Source organism: Rhea americana, unplaced genomic scaffold (assembly GCF_003343005.1).
Source record: "Rhea americana isolate MKP2758 unplaced genomic scaffold, rheAme1 scaffold_78, whole genome shotgun sequence".
NCBI lineage: Eukaryota > Metazoa > Chordata > Aves > Rheiformes > Rheidae > Rhea > Rhea americana.
In genome coordinates this window covers 2,526,364-2,548,184 of record NW_028186956.1, presented here as the reverse complement: position 1 = coordinate 2,548,184, position 21,821 = coordinate 2,526,364, and the positions used below count along the sequence as shown (strand labels likewise).

Here is a 21,821-nt window from a genome sequence, read left to right as displayed (position 1 = left end):
TTGCTAGCTTCTCGTTTGGTGGACAAAAGTCTCCTAAAATAAAATTTGAAAATTTATAAAGTAAAAAAGTCACATTACATTCTTAATATTATTTTCTTTTTTCTTATTTTTACCCTGTAGGGAGTATCTCTAAACAATAAGTGTAAGCAGATTAGAAAGAAAAATATTTTTAAATGTGATTAACTCTTATTTGGAGCTTATGTATTTTTGAAGTTGCAACTTTTGAAATGTAAAATAAAACATTTCAGATTATATTTGCTTGCTTAGTATATTAATTTTCTGATACATTAACTTCAGTGACAAAGCTCAGACAAAAATTCTAGCTTTCTTTACTGCTGTCACAATATAGCTCTCAACAAGTCATCTTTCAGCTAAGTGCTGCTCATAAATATCCGCAATTCACTCATATCTACAGGATTGCAAAGGGGGTAAATGAGGGCAAAACTTGACTTTCTGTTTTTAATATCCTGTCTAACTATAAAACATCTACATTAAAACTTGTGCTGGAAAAAATTCACTCCACTGAAAGATTCTTGGTAGGCTTTTTTTCCCATGTACATGGTGTGTGCCCATCCATCAACACAGTCTTTATACTATTGTTAAAACCATTGAAAACTAAGAAGAACAAAACAAAACAAAATACCCACCCATGAAATCCCATAACAAACAACATTTTTCTGGGCCAGATGGTTCACTGAAGCAAAACGTTAGTCTTTTGTTCAAACTAGGGATTTCAAATTAGAGTCTTTGCAGACCACAGAACAGTTTCCAGCAAATTACGGAGGATTTTAATTAGTACCCCCAAAAAAAAAATGTTCCCAGTTTGTTTTGCACAGGCATGCATGGCAGTGAGATTGCCTTTAGCAGAAGCYTCATACTCTCCTGTAAAACTAATAAAAGCACTTTGTGGTTACTGTAAAGTAGTGTTAGGCATTATAAAATATGGCTTAATTAACAAGGATTCTGAAAAATACAGAAAACTGGGTAGAAAGCAAGCTCATGAGATCATTTCCTCTGCAGCCTTGTCTCAAAACTGGATCAAGAGTAGCTAAGCCCTCTGTGACAGACGTTTGCCTCATTTGCTCTTAAAAACTTTGAGGGGCGGCACAGTAGTGGTTAAAACAAATATGGAGAATGAGCAACCTTCAGCATGAACAGCCCAACGGAGGTAAAGTAGAGCCAAAGGCAATGGAGCCAGGAAACTGCTAAGTAGGAAAAGCAGTTTGGAAACCAGTATGGTTACTTTGAGGACACAATGGAAAAAGGTAAGCTTGGTCTGTGCAGAAAGGATAAGAAATAATTAAACTTACTTAGGGTGGTTCTAACAGAAATGAGGCCAAGGGGTCAGACTTAGCTGAAAACCTGAAAGGGGAAAGAGGCTGAAAAAATGTTAACTTCTGCAAATCTCAGCCAGCCAGTGTAGATTTGTTATCTGTATTGCTGACACACCTGTGAATACATCTGTCCACTTCTTGCATGGGTTAGATAAGGGAGGTAAGGTACAGAAACACTTTAGGAAATGTTTCCTAACGAATAACTTACTTCTCCCTTCCTATCTCTTAAGGTCCTATTAGGCATGACAAAAATTTTATTCTTTGCCTCTTCACAGCGTTCTCTCCAACCAGTCTTCTTATTTCCTGCCTACACAACCCCTACACTGTATTTTCTGAGATCTCTCATCATTCTCCCTTTGCTCTGGGTTTGTTCCAGTTTGTCCCCTTCTTTCCTGAAGCATGGTATCCAAAAGCGAGCTGGCACTGGACGTTCACCAGCAAGGAGTCGCACGCAGGATCACTGCAAGCTCCTTCCACCCCCCGCTAAACCTGCCAGGTGCGGTGGCCTCCGTTTCACAACAGTGTGACCGCTTTGAGAAGTGGCTCCAGCAAACTCGTTTAACTTGAACTGCAGTGGACAAGCAGCAGGGCTGGAGTCGGTTACTGCACCTCAGCACAGGACAGCAAGGCAGTAATTTAGCAAGGGGGATTAACACAGTTGCTCATGTAACTCCACCTCTAGTGCTCACTCCCTTTAGTATCTGCCATGTACTTTGTTCTCTGCATGATTAATCTTCTCGGTGAAGACTGAAGCAAGAAGTCAGTAAGATTTTTGGCCTCCTCACCTTCCTCTACTGTTAGTTTTCCCTCTCTATAAAAGACTGGAATGATTCTTTCTTGTTTTTTTCTCTTGCAGTTGGTGTTCTGATATTGAATGTTACCTTGTCACACCCATTTCTAATGAGGTCTTATTTTCTGCCTTGGCCTGCCAGATTTGGCTCATGATACTCTTTTATATTTATTCTTCCTTAGTAGTTGATCTAGTTTCCACTTCTTTCTAACATTTCAATTCACAATATAACCAAACCGATTACCTTCTTCATTACCTTTCCCCTATCACACTGCATTTATCCCATTAACATTTCTTCAAGAAAATGACAGTTCTCTCAACCCGAAACTTGTCCCACAGGATCATCTCCCACAGTCCTCTGAAAGTCCTGAAATCAGCTTTCTTGAATCTCATTGCCTCTGCTGTTCTCACTAGGACCCACAAACTCTTACCGTTTCATGGGCTCAGTCGTACTGCCAGGTTCACATTTGCAGCTGACTCCTTTCCACTAGCCAGAAAAAAAATGCCAAAATATTTATTTTAGATAATAAGACAGTCATGTTCTCTACTTATGGTATGACAAAGTTATGCCAGGCATACTGGACTTTAAAAACACAGTCCTATTTCTTTGTGAAAATCCTACACCTGGCTGAATTAGAAATGTTAAGACATCCAGTCCTCTTGCAACACCTGTAACCTGACACATAGCCCTGTGGAGATCCTCTTGATAATTCACCAGAAACCACTCAATCACCTGAGCAGGATTTTGTTCAAGCAGAGCAAATCAAATCACTGTACCACAATCCACCACTACTGCGCTGGTACAGATAGCAATCACTGGCCTTGCAGCCCAAGGATATGCAATAAATCCTTTCACTCTGTAGTTTGCTGTATACGGACTGAGTTCATCAGAAACCATTTACCTATATCATCAGCACTGCATACATCTTGGACCTCACCTATATGCTGTTTTGCTGGTATTCAGTGAGATTTTATTGCCGCAGTGCCTGGCTCCAACTGGCAATATGGGCAATAATTTCCATGTTGCTTCCAATCAGCAACCTTGTCTTGCACAGGCAAAGGCAGGGAGAGGGATCATCCTACAAAATACCCTCTCTTCCCCCCTTCTAGCTTATGTAACCACCCGTGTGCACCTCTCAGCCTGACCATGTCCTCCCAGCACCTGGCAGCTTTTGACCACGATGGGCAATTTGAGCAGCCCTCAMGGAAGGGTAGGAGCCTCAGCTGCATTAAGCTCACACAAATCTCAAGCTGAGAGTGACCCAAGCTAGCACTCCCTCCGCTGCAGGAGAAGCTACACTATATACACCTCAGTTTTTGGAACACAAGGTGCAAATCCAGTGGAAAACAGGCTGCTCTAATTCCAGCACTCGGAGARCTATTTACTTCCACCTCTCCTGCTCTCCTTGTTTTGCAGGCAAGTCTACACCACAGAATTAAAACACAACTAAATACAGTGCAATACAGAAGGGATTAAGCCATGACAAAGGCTCCCTCACACCTGCAAGCCCTAAGCAGCCTGACCAGGCAGAGAAAAAAGCATGTACCCAGGGCCTGGGGGAGGCTGTGGGTCTGAGCTTGGTTCTGAGGAAGGGGTGGCTCCTCTTCCTCCACCAGGCCTGGAGAGGGGGATCCCTTCTGGGACAGGAATGAGATTCACCCTGAGATTAAGATGGGTGATTGCAGTTTATAAAGGCCCCAAAGCTGCAGTCTGTGGGTGTCTAGCAGGTGGCAGCCTGACTACTAGAGAAGCCTTGAAAGTAAAGAAATATGATGAGCAGCTTTTTCTGTCCTTAGGCAGCCTGGAAYGGTAGAGCAGCCCAGGCAATTGGGCTTATTCCTGGTGCTAAGGGCAAGGTGAGCGCTGGCTGGAGGCGCCTCTGGAGTCCTCTGGGCTGAGCCTTTCACTGATCAGCGGTGACAGCAGGTTTCCTGCTTCATCCGCAGGCTCTAGGTCAGGGCATCGCCTAGGCGCTGGAGTCTGTGGCTTCCTGACTCTATTTTCTCTATGGATGAGTGTTTTTATAACACTGAAAAACAGAAGCTTGTTTCAGCRCTGAACAGTTCTGTATTCATGCTCACAGGCCAATATGAAAAGGAAAAGCTGTATTTGTACCTGTTGTGTAAATAGCCTGTCCCCCCCCTCCATCCTCCTGGAGGAGTAACACTAAATACCTCTACCAAAGCTACTGCATACATTAATCCAAGGCATAAGCTTATTCACGGCTCTAAAATCAGAAGCTGAAACGTGTAATCTGTTGATTTACYCTAATGCCTAGAGGCTCTAAATGAGATTGCCTTCCACCGTCTCGCCGGCTAGGCTTTGTTGCTACATCAGCTCTAAAACAAAAATCCTTCTCGCTCCTTTCCTAGGTAAATCGTGAGGCAGGACGCAGCTAAGAAAATCCTTCTTCGCTCTTAACCGCTGTAGCTCGCACCGCCCTCACGACCCCGCTGCCGGCGCCTTCTGTGCTGTGAGAGGCGCGACCGCGCCAGGGGCGGAGCGGTGCGCGCCCACAAAAGCGGCACGGCACGGCTCGGCTGGGCGCGGCATGGAGGCGGCGCGGGACGTGGTGGGCTCGCTGCTGCGGTGAGTGGCGGCTCGGGCGGTGCGCGGCGTCCCCGCGGGCTGCCGCAGCCCCGGGGACGGGCCGCTGTGCCGGCGGCTGGGGAGCGCCGCTTTGCGCGGGCCGGGCGGCGGCCCCGCTCCCCGGAGACCCTCCGAGGAGCCGCAGTAACTTGTCAGCTCCTGGCCCTTTAGGGGCAAAGGAGCCTTTCCAAGCTCCAGCGGTAGCGAGCGGCGTAGTGGAGACGCAAGTCTGCCCAGCAAACGGCCAAAAACCTTTGGAGCCGGAGAGGAAGCTCTGCTGAGGGAAGCACGAGTAGGAAGCTCTACAGTTTTAACCCTCATATCTGCTTTTTTGAGGTGTAGCAACAAGGATGTGGGGCTTGAGGACACTGCCTGCCTCCCAGCAAGTGGCGAGGCTAACGTGTTGTGGGCTAAAATGAAGCTTCATTTCAGGCATGAAGTCATGGTGGAGTTTACCGGCCGCTTGTATTTGATGACAACATGACTGGAATTCAAGGCCTCTGTTTGCATTTCAGCTGCTTTTACATGTAGAAGTCTAATTCTGTGCATCGCTCAAATGCATCTTGTTATAGCTGCTGTTCTGGTATCTTTAAAACTATTGTTCTGGCAGAGAAACCGAGTCCATAATGCAGCAGACTGTCAGGTCTCCTAACTAATTCCTGGCTTTCTGGGGACTTTGCTGTTACTGTTGTTGTTGTCTGTCTGTGAACTCTAACCTGAAGTCCAACCATGCCATATTCTGAAGCCACTTGTGTTGTGCAACTTTGACTTTGAGTGTGACTGAGGGCTGTTGCACCATATTCTTAGATAAACATACATGGAATATTGCAAACAGAGTGAAATATGTGCACAGGGCTCAAGGCAGCTTTTAATCCCCCCTCCCCCTTTTTTTAAACCTCCTCAAAAAAGCTGAATTCATCTGTCATCATCCTTYCCCCTCCCTCCCAGCCTTGACACTACGCTGAATGTTTGGAGCAGTACCTGCAAGTCCCTTTCTAACTGATTTTAGTTGTACAGAACAAAATGAGATAAGATTCTCAAGATATTTACTTTTTTTGATCATAAATTCTTTTTCTGAGTTCTTGCATTTCCTGCTGACATAGGATGCTTCTCCCTTTGGGGAAGACTGAAGACCTAATCCTTCCAACTTTAAACAGTAAGAAAACAATGGTGGGGTTGTTGGTATCTAATAAGTCATTCAACTTTATTAGAAAGTTAGCACTTTACAGTGCTCCCTGTATCTGTACCATTCATTTCCTGACTTGGTTTGATCAGCTTTTGGTAGGAAACTATTCTCAGTAACTCCAAGCTAACAGAGGTATTCCTGGCATCAGGAATTCCTGTCTGGTTTCTGAGAACTGCTGCAGTAAAAAGTGATCCTTCTAGGAGCCCTGGGCCTAGGCTGGGCTGTTTTAAATCTGTGGCCRTGGGAGAGAGGAGAAAAAGAGGCTTTAGGCAATAGGCCCAGAAACAGAAGGGTTTCGTTCTGTTATCCAAAAGAGCGTAAAAGCACAGTGGCTTCTGCTACCTTGTACCTGTCGTTACCCGAAACCTCACCCAGCACTAGAGCCTGGATTCACTACTTTGTAAGCAGACTGAGTTTAGATATGGTATTGACTGGTTTCTTGAAACAAAGATGAAGTGGTACTGATGTTAAGTAACTATTGATGTTAAATAACTCGGATTTCTGTATTTCTGTTCAGTGACTGAGTCTGCTGAAGCTAATGGAAGTCCTGGTTTAGTAATCTCTTTTCCTGCTTTCCCTCCTGCAGAATTAGGCAACACCATAGGGGTGATTGGGGTGGGGTTTTTTTGAGTCCAGAAGAAAATTCTGCTCAGAGCTGCAAAATGGCCTATAGAGTTGGCTCTGCCTGTGCCAGAAATGAACCCTTGCTTCTAAATTATCTTGAGTCCTGCCTGTGCCCTACTTCTGTATCAAGGGGTATGTCATGGCTTTTTCTCATATGCTTTGCCTTTTGTGTGTGACAGCTTTGCTTGAGTAACAGGAAAGAAAATTGTTTAACAGGACTGGTATTTTCTGTCATGACAAAGTACCCTATTGGCAATAYGGTCATATGCATCACAAGCTCTTCTACACTTTGTTTTCAATCCTAATTTTCAAATGTGTGAGTAGGAAAGGAGCTGTACTAGCTCTAAAAGTGTTGTCTCCTGTRTCCTGAGCATCGCGCTTCCTAACGTGTAGGTGCCCTGTGGAGTTGCCAGCCCTGGCTGAGCTGAACAGGCCTCATGCTTGAGGAAAAGACGTGTGTGGTTCAGAACGGGAGCTGCTCGTAAGCTAGCAGGGYGACAGGGGCACTGTTACACTCATCAGTGAAGAGTTCAACAAACACACCTGGTCTTAGCACACGTCCCTTTATGGATCTTAAGTGCCCGCCCTGTGTCCGTGCTACTCCCTGCCTTCTCCCTGGCCTTGACCCTTCTCTAGAAGAAAAGTGCTTGGTCCTTTGACTGGAAACATCAGTGTTTCAGTAATTCCTGTAGATGAAGAGATTGCCGGTTTACTTCATCCTCCTCTGTGAAAGTGTATGAGAATAACTTTTCCTGCACAAAGCTGGTATCTTACACTGATATTGGAGAACAAAGCAGTGATGCATCCCTTTCCTACCCCTGTGCAACTTCCTGTGGAGGAGCAATAGGTATTCAGGAAATAAAACCCAAGAATCTGAGAGATGCAGTGCAGTCTTACATAAACAAGATTTATTTACAAACAGATTGGCCCTTTCCAGGTATCATACAGAAGGAGATTTTTGGCAAACTGTCTGGCTATTGAATTAACCAATACAATTTGACAGCAATCACTAAAAAAAAGATATCACTAGATGTAGATGGAAGCAATTCTGTATCTGGATATTGGAGTAGACAGTCACCACTTGTGTGCTCAGTTTTTCTACGAGAACCTGAATAGTCACTATTAAAACATGATTTTCAGAATAAACTCAAACATCTTTCTGGAAGCGTCTAAATTCTTCTAGGCTCTCTGCTGTTGTGCTCTGACACTATCATTATGTACTCTGATTTTAGCTTTCACTTCATTTGATTCATTTTCTTCTTTCGATACCTTGGGACACAAATCTTATTTTGTTGTTTCTGAAGCTAGATGGAATTTTGTAAACCTGCTGGCCTCACTGCAACCAAGACCTTGACATCAGCTGAGCTCAGTAGCAACTTCAGCAGTGTTTTCAAATGTCACAGGCAAGAGAAAATTCAGAGATGTGTCTGTAGAGCTATATAATATTTAGTTTTGAAAGCAAGCTCCACAAATCTAATGTGACCTATGAATTACTTGCATAATATGCTTATGTCACTGAACTCAAGAGTCCTTCTCACAGTGCTTGACATGAGTGTTTTTATAACTAAGCTGAAATTTTCTTTGTCTTAGATCTTTGGTATCCATGGGAGCATCTGTGGGAGCAGTAACAAAACAGACCCTGTTCCCTCCTCTCATGCCTGCAGGGAGACCTTTTCGTGTATCAAATGCCTCCAGAAGCAGCCGGAAAGGAATTGTTGCGAGCAGTCTGCAAGAGCTAATCAGCAAGGTATAGCAAAAGTTCCCGCTCTGGCTGAAACTTATAGTGAAGTACTGTATCCCAGGAAGGTAATCCACAGGCTTCTGCTCTTCTAAAAATGTTTACTGGGGAAGTTTAAGGGAATGTGGCACATGAGCAAGTCTGAATATTTAATTATAGGGAGAAGGATCACAGTGACATGCCACCTTTCATATGCTATAATCTCTTTCATTGCAGACCTTAGATGCCTTCCTTATATCTGCTAGAATTATTACTCTGGTTTTGGAGGAAGATGGCACAGTTGTAGAAACAGAAGAGTTCTTTCAGTCCCTGGATGATAATACACACTTCATGATCCTAGAAGAAGGACAAAAATGGACACAAGTAAGTGTTCACTTGGAGAGAGAAAAGAAGGGGAAGAAAACTTCCCCTAAAGAAGACAAGTGTTACAGAATCATTAAGCCTTCCTGGTTGATAAATCCATTTTGTTTTGTTTATTTTCCCTGTTCTTGAACATAGGTCTATTGACAAAGATCTGCTGTGAGTTGAATGAAATGTTACAAATGAACACAAATTTATAGGGGAAAATCCCAGTTTTGGAGAAGCTCATTAATAACCTCATTCTTGAGCTTTTATCTAACATAGAGGGAATGAGGACTTTGATTGTGCTAACTTTTAAGGAGATTGTACTTTTTAGCTTATCTTAGAGCCTCAAATTAAGCAATACAAAATAAGTTTTGCTTTGTGGTGAATGCAGTAATAGTTTAGTGAAGACTAGAGAAATGCCTGTATTCAATCTTGCAAATGACTAAAAGTTGTCATAAAAATCTAATGATAGCCTAGATCTTTGACATATTTTAAGAACTACTTAGTCTAGCTTACTTTAGCCTTCTAATGCTGTGAAATCACTGTCCAGTTTTGGGGTTTGTATGAGTAGCATTGCTGTATGTTATTAAGAGTCAAAATCTTAAGTGCCCTTCTGTGGAATGGTTGTTGCTAGAAAGCTGTCATCAATTTTTGTGTACCAGGTACAAAGGAGGAAACAGCTAGCTTAGGGGCAGTAGCAGGCCAACCCATTTCTGTGTTTCATGCATAGCTCATTTTGGCCCCATCTAGTACAGTGTAGGCAGCTTGCATGTTTTTTCTCTGGTGCTGTCTCATTGGTTTATCAACCTGCTGCACCAGGGCTGTGAGTTCCAAGAGCAGAAAAGAAGTTGCAGCTACGGATATGACTTTATCTCCTTCCCCATGTTTGGCATGGCTTCAGGTCTAGCTTAAATGCTGCCCCTCTTCAGTATGTCCTGAGTGACAGTGCAAGAGCACCATAGCTCCATCATAAATCACCTGGAGTGTGGAGGAAAGCTTGGTCATGCTTCACCCATATATCCTGAGGGCTAATGGGATATGCTACCAAGCCTACCCAACTACGTGTACATAGTCAGTACTTTTGTTGATGGGGGGCCTGTTGATACCTCTGAGCTGAGTACGAACAGAGAAAAAGAAGCTGGCATAAAGCTTCAGGCTAATGATACGCTACAGTGCTTAACTCAGTCATATTTATTTTGGTACTGTCTGAGCAGTGGGGTAACAAGTCTTAAAAGCCCCAGTCTTACCCAACTTTATTGCTTCATTTAACATGCAAAAACAGATCGGTAGCTGCCAAATTAATTCTTAATAAAATGTGTTAAGTAAAGTATCACATGTATCCACTAGGTGTCCCTCTAATGATGGGACTTGCTTACTAATTTTTTCCCCTTTTTTTTTTTTTTTTTTTTTCCTTCTTCGAGTAAGTGATCTAATCCTGAAAGAGTACAAGGGCTGCTTTCATTAAAACTTGCTAGGCAGAAGAGGCTGGAGTTAAAGTGGAAGATAAAGCAAAGGAGGAGGGATGTGGAAGGTTTTCTTTTAAAAATTAGCATTAAATCCTAGGCATAATCAATAGTGGTTTCCCTCTCCCTCTTTCTTAGTAAGAAGAGAAGGTGTTACATGCCAGGATTTGAAATGAGGACTTAGCTGCAAATATAACTTTCACAAATGTCATCAGTAAGATTGCTAAATAGTATTGTGCTTCTTCCTAAAGTGAAGGACCTAATGTCTCACTTCCTGTTGAAATATCAGGGACAGCTTCCACTGGGATTACCTGTGGTCTCAATGTAGCTTGAAAAAGAAACCAGATTAAAGTAAAGAAATATTCAAGAGCTGTTACATCACTTTAGAACATGAGTTCTAAAAAGATCCAGAAACTGGATCGGTTTGGAATAGCTTCAGATGGATGATCAGGACTTGGACAAAATTATATAAACTGCGAACATTGCTTTTCTGTAAGTGCTAATGCTTTTAATTGTAATTAGAATTGATTTTAAGAACTAGCCCAAAGACTGGAATAAGTGAGTTGCTTCTAAAGAACTGCACCATTAACAATTGTCTTGCTATATTCTCCGGGCTTGTAAACTGTCTGTCTCTTTCTAAATTAGACAAGAAATGGAGTCACCCCTATGAGACAAAAGAAGAAAATGGGAGTAGCTAATATCACATTTGATCTGTACAAGCTGAACCCTAAAGATTTTATTGGCTGCTTAAATGTGAAGGCCACTTTCTATGAGATCTACTCTGTGTCATATGATATCAAATGTATGGGAGCAAAAAGCATATTGCGGTAAGTATATGCTTCCAGTGCTAACAAGGCTTGTATTAATGACAAGAACCTGTGTTTGCATACCAGTTCTGTGAAGCAGGTGTGTTTATAAACTTGGTATTTTTAATTCTTACAAATTAGTCAACATGCTGAAGCTTCCAGTGAAAGGTAGATAGCTATATTATAAAAGTTTTTTTTTTTAAAAAAAAAAAAAGTGTGTATAACCTGCTATAGTTCTTCATAGTGGAATCTTAAAACTTCCACCAAGACAAAACTTTATCAGTTTGTACTCATAACAATCAAGGTGCTGGCTTTTGTTCTTTGTCTGAGAGAATTCCCCAGACTTTTGACTTGTTTGAAGAATACAGGAGGCTGAGGGATGAATATTATGGTCTTTAGCTGGGTACTTCAATAGGACAAAATGAGATAGGAATCTGAGCCTTAATGGCAGAGAAGTATCTTGAAGGTTGCTCAGATTTTACAAAACCTGGCTGCCAAATTAACCTCCCTAAAGGCACATGGAGATAACAAAAAAGAAAGAAGAAATGATAGTCTGTACTGTCCTCAGTATTTGTCGTCTATACTAAGATCATGATGTCACTGTTTTTAAGCAAACTAATCTCTAAGTGAACTAACAGAGCCTAAGCAAACTAACAGAGCCTAGAAAAGACCCCTGCCTCCTGCAGGACCAAGCTCTAGTGGATCCTTGATTTGGAAGAAGGGGCTGTTGGGAACTGCTGCCTCATTCAGAAGCAAAAATATTTGTCTGTCCTGTCCGCTGCTTTCTAGTCTTGTGCCTTGTCAAAAACAGCTATGTCTGTTTTTGACTGAAGAAATAACTCCTTCACAGAGGTACCATACTTCTGCTTTGACAGTTGTTTAAGTTAGAGCCCTGAACTGCTGAAAGGCTTACCTGACATTTTGAGGATCAGATCTACTCCATACAGAACACACAGATCTGTGCCTCTCAGTGGGGTTTACACTTCACCTGAGCAACATGTAGTCTTTAGTTTGAAGTGTTCAAGTAGTCCCTAGCCTCATGTGCAGGTCTTAAGGGAGTAAGATTAGCATTATGATATTTGTGTCTGACTGACCTTCCCACTGTGCTTAGGTGATTCTTTACTTAAATTTTCAGGCTGAAGGTGGTGTGACCATAAATGAGACTTGTATCTATGATTGTTCTACAGTAATTACACTGCTGCATACTATGTAGCACTGGCTTCATTAGAGTTTCTCCAAAGAAAAGGTCTCCCCTTGAACTGCTGCACTCCTCCAGTTCCTGTGTTTGTCAAGCCTCTTGAACCAGAACAAAATCTAATTTCTGGCTATCTGTTGTGGCAATGGGTATCAGCACAGGAACTTGCAGCATTAAAGAATTGTAAGTGACAGTTCTGCATGCCAACACATGCAGCTGGTGAGAAAGAAGTGATGCAGGGAAACAGCTGAAGTAGACATGGAGTTCTGCTGGAAGCACAGCTAGTCTACAAAGACTGAACTATAAAGGAAGCACTAGCACGAGGGTGGGAAATTAGCCCACTGGCAAAGAACAGTGAAAAGAGAGGCAATAACCTTGGATGCTCTTGAATCTGACTGCGAGACGATCTGTCTCAACTTGCTACTTAAATTGAGGTTAGACTGCATTAGTCCTTYGGCTAATGAGTTCCAAATTACTAACTCTTCTGCCATATCCCTGAGCCCTCCCACAGAGTGTGAAGGAAACGACTTTAAAATACTGCAGTTCGCTGGTGGGAGGGGCTCACTGCCTGCCAGATCTGATCAGTGCATTTCCCCTAACTGTTTCTCCCTGTCTTGTCCTACTGAAGGATCAAATGTTCAGTTCAACAAATAACTTCCTCTGTGGCTTACAGGACAACTGCTCTCATGTGCTAGTGACACACTGCAGCTGCTCAAAAGCTTGGTACCAGGTGCAGTTTTCTTTACACTGTAAAGCTCATTGRCCTGTGCTGTACCATGGAGGGAAGGACATGCTGAATGGCATGTGTGTGAGTACAGTACTTTTAAAGGCTTCTCAGGCTCTAAGTGGCAGTGTATTAAACTTTGGGGAAGTACTGTATTTTAACCGCAAACATTCTTTAGTCATGGCAGGGAAGTGTTGTGTGGGGTTTTTTTTTTTTTTTTTTTTTTTTTTTTTTTTTTTTTTTTTTTGCTAGAACTCAAAGGACAACTGAATAGCAAGAGTAGGTTCACAATTGCATGTTTTTTTGGACAGGAATTGAGAAAATCTTCCTCCTTTTTTGCAGAAGGGGGAGACTGGTCTGGTTTCTGCATCTTCAAAAACTAGTTCCTTCCCAATTTTAGAAATGTTTCAGTTCTTTACTCCCACTTCCCTAGCATCTTAACCTTATACTTGAGATGGCCTGCTTAACTTTGAGGGGATGAGGCTTGAATATAGCTATTGGCACTGATGTCCCCATTGTCTCTTGGAGAATGGAAGCAAGATGCAGGTATGACTAAGTTGAAGAATGAGGAACCGCTGAAATGTGATAATCTTCATATGCTGTGGTGATCCACAGTCTATCCTATAGACTCTGCTTGCCTGGGTTTAGTTTATGGATCTGTACTGATTCTCAAACCCTATAATACATTCGAATGCTGATACTGTCTCAYTACTTCAAAGCATTAATTTGTTGGGAACTGAGAATTCCTAAGGTTTACAGTTTGGGCAGTATTAATGTGCCTGATTTCACTTGTCCTGCTGAAGGGCATCTTCTGTAATGTAATTGCTCAGCCTTAGTGCTAATCAAGTTTGATCTGTAGCTGGGAGACACAAAATGTTCTCTTAGTGACTGGCCTAATGGTGAGAAACAAAATATATTCAGGCTGCAGAAATGCTGCTGGATTCCCAGGCAAAGTTAAATATTCAGTGGTCCTCTGGTAACTYGATTTTGCAAAAGTTCAGAACTCCTGTAGAAATCTAACAGGACGATAGGACTTGCTTGTTAAATACGTTTTCTGGTTCTACCTAAGCCTGCAACATGTCAACAGTTTTCTGTCAATCAATGGTCACAGAAGTAATTGCTCCAAAGAAGGTGTGGAAATGACCGGCTGCCCAGGAGTGAGAAAGAACAAGAGAATTCTTGAATGTGCCTACCTAATCCGTCTCAAAGAGTGGTGGGGGGAAAGAAGGACATGACAATGTTGCTCTGCTAGTGAAAACTTTCTTAAACAAGTGGCTTTTCTTTTAGGAAGGTGCTTCAGCTAATATCCCATGCCGCACAAATAACTGGACAATTTCTTCTCTACACTGGAACTTACATGTTGCAGCTGATGGGTGAATATGATGAAGGCGGCACATGTACAAGACGAAAGCAGGAATAGTGAGCACAGCTGCACTTCTAATACTGGATCCTTTTGCTTAAAGATGTTATTTTGCCCAGTTTTGATTGTAATGATGTTAAAGCAGGGGCTGTTTACTAAGGTGAACTGACCTTTTTTCCCCATGTGGGAATGCTTATAGGCCTCAGCCATAAAATGTTTGGTGTTCAGACTCTTAACAGAAAAAGGTTGAATGCCTAATGTTTGAGGGTTGGGCAACTGGAGAGAGAACAAGTCTTTGCCCCAGCAACTCTAAATGGAGAATTGGTATACTTGGAAGCATGCAGGCTTTGTATCTTTTTTTTTTTTTTTTTTTTTTTTTTTGTTAATTCCTAACACTGCTGGTACTAGTGTTCTACTGCACCTGCAGTACAAAAGGGTGGAAGGTACTTATTTACAATAGGAATGCAGAATATAACTGAATTTTAGTTCAGAAACTGATCACATGAAGTCTAATAGGAGAAAGTGCAACTACTAAGCAGAAGCTTAAAACTTAGCCTTACTTCTCTTAAAGCAAGTAAAAACATTTCATATGCTCCTTACATTTTTCTCTAAATCTACAGTTCTGGTTGGTATAACGCATACCAGTTGGAAAAAAAAAAAAAAAAGTTGCTATAACTTGCAATAATTTGCCTTAGTTTCAGGAATGTGGCTTACAGGCAACCTCCTGAAGCCCTTTTCACAGGTAATTCTGTAATTTTTACAGTTCAGCTACAAGATGAGGCACTATATCCCAAGTTGCATTTAAGATGCATGTAGTGTGGATCTGTAGACCCCTGAACTCAAAGCCTCTGTGTTCAGGGGAGAGCAACAGGACACTGTCTAATCTTGTATAACATACTCTAAACTGGATGCTTGCAGTTTTATAGTCTACTAAGACAAGCTGTGTTAAAGGGCAAAGTTTTTAATATTTAAGTAGAATTATGTAGAATGTTCTGCAGTTTAGTGATTTGTTAAAATGACTTGTTCCCAGAAAGTGTTTCCTTAACAGTGTGAACAAAGTGGAAAACAAACAGTGGTGGGGATCTTGTGTCAAAATGCAGACCCCTGTTGAAGGAGAAAAAAAAACGAACTACTGTTGTAGGGATTTCTTGAGGTTTTTATGTGCTGGCTTATGACCAATTTTAGGTATATGATTAGATGTATTTTTGCTCAAGAACAAAAGAGTTAAGGAGATAGCAGGTACAGGTAAATGTGTCTTTGACAACAGATGCTACCCAGGAAGAGAAACTCAGTAACAGAGAGAATGAGTGGGACTGGGAAAAAAAAGCAGCAGGAGCAAAAGGGAAAGGATCTCAAGATGCCTGCCACACCTCTACTGAGACAAGAATTGTTTCACTATCAGCTGCATCGATTAGCCCTGTTCTGGGGTCTGAAGGCTGAAGAAAACCTAATGCTCTAAAAGAGTAACAGGTGAACAGGAAGGAGCCAAGAAGCATGGTTGCTGGTGTCCATTCTGATCTATCAGCTGGGTTTGTTCACTTCAAATGTCACTAATACACAGAAATATTGCTCTCACTTCTATCTGCARATTTCACCTTCATATGCTTATTTGTGCCTTCCCTTTAAGAATCTGACTTAGCTGAAGCTGTATCTTTCAAATCACTGTTGTGGTGAGAAGCAGCCTAAAGGCCCGTCTTAAAGGGACTGACAGACAAGTTTGCCAGGTCTCTTTCTGTTTAGTAATGGTGTTACAAAAGAGTAGACAGGTAAGAAAGAAACCATGTTTTTTTCTTTTTCTTTCCATCCACTTCTGAGTGTTTGCTCTTTCTTAGTTTGGAGGAGAGGCAAGACTCCAGGCAAGGGAAGGGCTGGTTCTTACTAATTTCTCCCAGGGAAGAATGGCTGCAACTTGTAKCACTGTCAAGTTTCCTTTAAAAGAAAGCACTAAAACTACCCTGCAGCTACTGAGGAAAGATTATATTAAAATGAAAGTTTTATAATTCATGTTTATTCTCTTCCCCACCACAACACACTGAAATAGTGATTGTTGGTCAAGGTCCTTCTACCCATATCAAGGAGTAGCATTTAACTGATGCAGTGCAAGGGCCTTGCCACCAACTCTTTCAGCTTTTAAGGCCATTTATTCCATTAAAACAAGCCTGTCTTTGGAAAGTAAACTCTGCATATTGCTCCTGGGAATACATATGTTGGAAATGGGAGTGCCATCATAAAAAAAAAAATGTATTGTTCGATACTGGATTAGCTTGTAAATTGCCTCTTCAATATCTGTAATGCAAAAGCTTTTGTAAATCTGGACCACAGATCTCTCATTCCAGCCTCCTATAGCTGGAGGGAATTACTACTGAGCTAACACTCCATAGTTTCCAGTGGCACTATATAAAAATTTTAAATCTGTAAGACTAACTCTATATGAATTTGAAATGTTTCAAGCGGCTGCTTCTTTGAGAGCTTAAAACTTGAGCTGCTGAAGGTCATCTGAGCTGCAAAGTCGCCATTTCAAAGTATCTCTGTGTTCCAATTCAGAATGCAGACAGCTGAACAAAGTAACTCAAATTTGGAAATTTCCAAGACACTTCTCTCATTGTGCAGAAATACCAAGTGTTTGAAATTGCTCTATTGCTACTGAATCTGAATTTTGCTACAGGCTTAGTATTTGGGGGATGATATATGCTACTGTACAAACTTTGCCCCCCCCCCCCCCAGAAATAAAGTTTTGGCTTTGAGTCAAACTGGAGTGCATAATTCTCTGAATTGGAGCCACTTTTTTTTTTTTTTTTTTCCAGCCTGCTGAAGAGATGCAGCTTTCACTTAAACTATACATGGTACACAGAAAAGTACATCTTCAGCATTTTTTTAACTTCCAGAAAACCACATACAAGTGGTGTGCACTATCTGTTAAGATACAGATTTAAAGAAAAAAGGCTTTTAACTGCAGGTATGCAGAGATTAAGCTAGTTTTTCTACTTTATTTCTTAATTTTTTTTCCTCGTTTAATCTGCACTTGTTGTTGCAGTCAAGGCTTGGTAGCACTGAAGTGTCAAAGGTGTGAAACATGTTTACTGCCTCYGCTTGCATTAGCCATTTTGCCTGTTGCTTTGTATCACTTGCTGACAATCCAGTGCACCAAGTCATTCTCTAGTTACCAAAAAAGGAATTTTCACTGAAGTACTCGATCTTGTTGACTCAGGCACTATTCATGAGCTTCAGGCAAAACAAAGCTGCTCTCTTTGTAACTAGAATGAAGAATCTACTAACTTTTTTTCTTTCTTTGTGCATGTGATTCAGGATTTATCATTACTTCATTTCCTTCCTTTTGTAAACACATGAAGCTGTTGCTTTCTTAAACCTTTCTAATTTTTTCAGAAGAAATGGGGTTACAAACCTTTCTCTCTAGAGGGAGAGGATAACTCCCTGCAGAGAAGGGAGTGCCTAAAAGGAAAATGGGACTTTAGGCTAGAAGATTTTTTTTAGTATAGAGTGCAGAGAGGCAGGTGTCTGAAAATTAGGAAATGTTGGTAATTCTCAATAGTACTGTGAAGATAAATACAATATGTGTGATCATTTGTAACTGACTGGAACTATAACTCTAAATCATTTCAGCATACTTCTTCCTGAGATAGCACTTGAATTAAAGGCACAAGCTTCTTTTAAAAAGTGTTTAAAWTTGAAGTACTAAGTATATTTTTGATTTAATACCTCTGGTTTTACTGGAAATACTATCATAATTAACATGTCACTTTAGCTGTTTATTAATAAGTAATCCTTATGAGGTTTAAGTATTTATCATTTTGTTTTTATCTTACCCGGTTATATATCCAGTTAAAATATTTATGAATATTGTTGTTTTCCTAAGGGGAAAGATGGTGTTTTACCACTTCACAGCTTTCAAGTCCACTGRTTTAACTTGCTATGACATTAAGATGAGTAGGAATTATAATGTGTCAGTGATGGCAAAATTTTCTGATACGTAGTGCCAATTTTAAGAAATACCATCCATGAATAAATATATTCAAATAGTGGCTTTGGATGATGTCTCTATTAATTTCCAGAATAATTTATGAAATAATCATGAATGTTAACGGATCCATGGTCTGCCACAGGCAGTTTGAAAGTGTTGGACTGCAACACTGAGGTAACTGGATGCTATTATAAGGCTCTCAACTTTTAACTCTCTCCTGCTGACTCACTTTCTGGCCTCAGAGAAACCATGCAAACTGTTTCCTTTCATATGAAAGGAATGCCTTCCTCCATCTGTTTTACCAAAGCTGCAAAAGCCTACAAACTACTGAGTATAGGAGACGGCTTAGGAAATCTCTGGTAGGAGCTGCTCTTTTTCATTAACTATAGATTAACAATCTAGTTTATAATGCCTCATGGAAAACTCCCTGCAGTCATATGTACATAAACAATAGTACAGATTTTCTTTTTGATTTCATGAAAATATGAATTTAATGGAACATCCAGATTCCTCTAATCCAGGATTAGTTTACAGTCTTCAGGTGAATGCATCTGTGATATCAATGTAGCGCATTTCTGCCTAGCAAGTACATCCTGTAATCAGCTTAAGTGACAGTTTTGCAGAGTTTCAGTATTGATTTGTATCTCTTGTTGAACAGTTCCCTCTCCCCTTTCTGGGAGAGCCAACTTCTGTTTTCTTGCTCTAGAAAAGTGCAAAATAGCATAGTCTTAAAAAAAACAAAAAAAACAAACAAACAAACAAACAAACAAAAAAAAACACTTATGATATATCTGGTAAGTAAAATCAGCAGCAAATATGACAGAATATTTTCAGAGTCGTTACAGCTTTTAGAGACAAACCTCCAGTTATGGACGGGACAGGGTCAATACTGCATGACTGCTGATAAAATGCATGCTGACCTCAAACTTGAGCAGCTTTTTTTTTTATTATTATTTCTGAAGTCTTACAGCAATCTGAGCTGTTCATAGTAGGCTTCTCAGTTATGAATATTTACTAATAAATGTTCATCCTCATTTGACAAGGAATATTGACGTAGTACTAGTAGTTATTTTATAAAGTACCCAATGAAATGTAATACTAGAAATACAGTATACCCTAATAAACTCTGGAATCAGTGTAATATATCCCTTATGGTTCCAATAGAAAAAGTACAAGATCATCAATTTTCTAAAAGTCTGTTTTAATTAGTCAGAATGCATGATGCATAAATTAGGTTTTTTCTTTTTAAAGTAATATAACTATTGCCAGCACCACCAGTTCATTGTGAGCCTGTTGTGYGTTTAAAAAAAACAAAAAAAAAAACCCACTGTACTTAACTTAAAACAGTAGTTTAATGGCAGGTGGATAATTCATCTAGTATAGAACTAGAGCAGTCTCAGATGTCTAAGTCCTTTAAAGTCCAGTTCTGTATAATAATTTCTCATCATATTGTAATTGTACTGTGAAGTACATAATCGCTTATGTAAAAATATTTGTAATTACRAAGTGTTTTGCCTTGCATAGGTGCTTGACTTGTTTTGCTGCTTGTCTTTATTTAGTACAGTGTTTTTGTTAATGTTCCTCCCCCATCTCCAAAATCAGGAAACAAAAAAACAAGAAAATGCAAATAACCTTAAATAAGAGTAAGAAAGGCTATAGATTACTACTGAACCAGACAAATTGGAAGTCTACGGAGGTACTCCAATTTTTTTCTCTTGAAAAGTTCAAGTGGAAATGGTATTGTTTCAGTGATTTCTGGACCAAAGGTACTTAAATGAGACACTTTCCCCACTACAGGTTTCCTACTTTCTTGTCTGCTTAGGAATGCTGCCTTGAAAAGCTGTTAACGAATATTGTTCTAATCTGCACCTGGCTCTCTAGGTGAACATGCTTTCCAAATTAAAGTCTGTATGTTTCACAATAGCAAATGTTCTCAGAAAGAACTGATTATTCAACAATAAGCCTATTTTATCTGAAACCAGTAATTACTAAATAGTTGCTACAAACAGCTACTTCCATTTCCCTATACAGAAAAGCCATTTTGCCCTTGGATGAGGTGATRAAAGCTGGTTTTACTCATCATTACAAGCACAGTCTGCAAACTACATTAATATCAGAATTTCATCTAGATAAATAGTCTGTAAGAGAATTTCACCTCTGTGATCATTAGATTCAGTAAACAATTATCTTCTCATATTTCTTGGTCCTCTCTGTCCCTGATATGGTACCAGTGCCTTAGTTTTCACAAGATCAGTGATCAGTGAAAACAAAGCAGTTTTTGTCGTCAGCAGCATCAGCAATGACTAAAGGCRGTAGTAATCTAGTCACTTTTGTTTCTTTGACTTCTACCTCACTGAAGGTTTTTTTTTCTCTCTAGAAAATTCCTACTGCTGATAGGAGACCTGCTTTTCTCTTGGAAGCTCCCACCACTTTCCCACTGCCAGCTAGAAAGCTCTAGTTTTTCTTCATCTAARCCTTCCTCTGTCTGATACGGTTAACTAGATGTCACTAGCTTCATGTACTCTGATCTTTCTACTGTTTTCCTGTGCCTTGCTCCACAACTCCCTTTACATATGCTACCTGTTCTGCTGCTCTGTTCTGCTATTCAGCTTGTGGCGTTCTATTTCTTCCAGATCTGCTTCTGCCACATTCCAACCAAAAATAAATAAATAAATAATGACTGAGGAAGAGCGTGGGAGTATCATTAAGGCAACTGCAAGCCCCCCCCCCAAAAAAAAAGTCATATCAGTCTTTCTCTCTGTTGTTCACAGTATATGTTTTCAAGTAGAAATGGTCTGTCTCTGCATGTAGGATTTTTATCATGACCRTGCTCTGCATTAATGAAGTTGTCCTGACATACAAAGTTTTTGACCACTGAGGGCAACTGTCTATTCCTGACGGATCATATAGGCCACACCTAACATAATTAGGAGTTTCTGTTCAATATAGAGATGTGATACCACAGTGAAATCGTTTGATACAACATAGCTGTATCCCTCTGCAAATTTTCTGTGTGCAGGCAGTAACTGTGTCTCCACACCCTTCCTGCAAAGCAATGGCATTCTGTTGTGCAGGCAACATATATTGTAATCCCATATCCTCCTGTATTCTGGCACACTGTTTAACAAATGGACCATGAAAAGGATTATTCAACATGGGCAGGCAGTGGGTTGAGTCCTGGCTCTAGGCCAGACTGACCTCTTACATTCTTAGCATTCATAAGCTTTTAAATCATTAATATGGTAATGTTGCTAATAGGCTGTAGTCTGAGGCAATAGCATGCACCCTCAGTCGCACTACTGCAGGCTGATTTTCTAACAGAAAAATGACCAGTTCTTTGCATGCAAAGGTTGTGTTCCCCTCTTAATTCTTGATCAGTAGTTTTCCGAGTGGGATTCTTCAGCTGCTTGTGTGCAGTCAGTATCAGGCCACATTCCTTCAGTGGCAGTACCCCCGCCCTTGACAGYGTTACAGATTGTCCTGTTAAAAATAAGCCAGGCTTTGTTGAGTTGCAACTTCTGCGGTGCTGTTTGTATTAAGCCTGGATGGAATTGCAAGGAAYGGTGCTCTTCTCCTTGCAAATGTAATCTGAGAGAATCATTTGCCCTGCAGCCCAGAAGCAGTATGCTGCTTTGGTTTGGACATGTGTAACAAATGAACAGGAGCTATGTTAGTGAGTGAAGGGTG

At 40.7% G+C, this 21,821-nt stretch overlaps 1 protein-coding gene across 2 annotated transcripts; it reads left to right on the top strand.

Moving 5' to 3' along the window:
* Nucleotides 1–4,648: 4,648 nt before the first annotated feature.
* CIDEA (cell death inducing DFFA like effector a) lies at nt 4,649–18,203 on the top strand. 2 transcript variants are annotated; one of them, XM_085322486.1, is made up of 6 exons: nt 4,649–4,714; nt 8,115–8,271; nt 8,479–8,625; nt 10,716–10,897; nt 14,083–14,214; nt 15,423–18,203. In XM_085322486.1, coding segments are annotated over exons 1-6 (657 nt in total). In that variant the 5' UTR covers nt 4,649–4,676; the 3' UTR covers nt 15,424–18,203. The 2 variants fall into 2 exon arrangements, with proteins under 2 accessions (XP_085178612.1, XP_085178611.1); XM_085322485.1 differs by having other exon boundaries at nt 14,083–14,504; nt 15,215–18,203.
* The last annotated feature ends 3,618 nt before the right edge of the window (nt 18,204–21,821 follow it).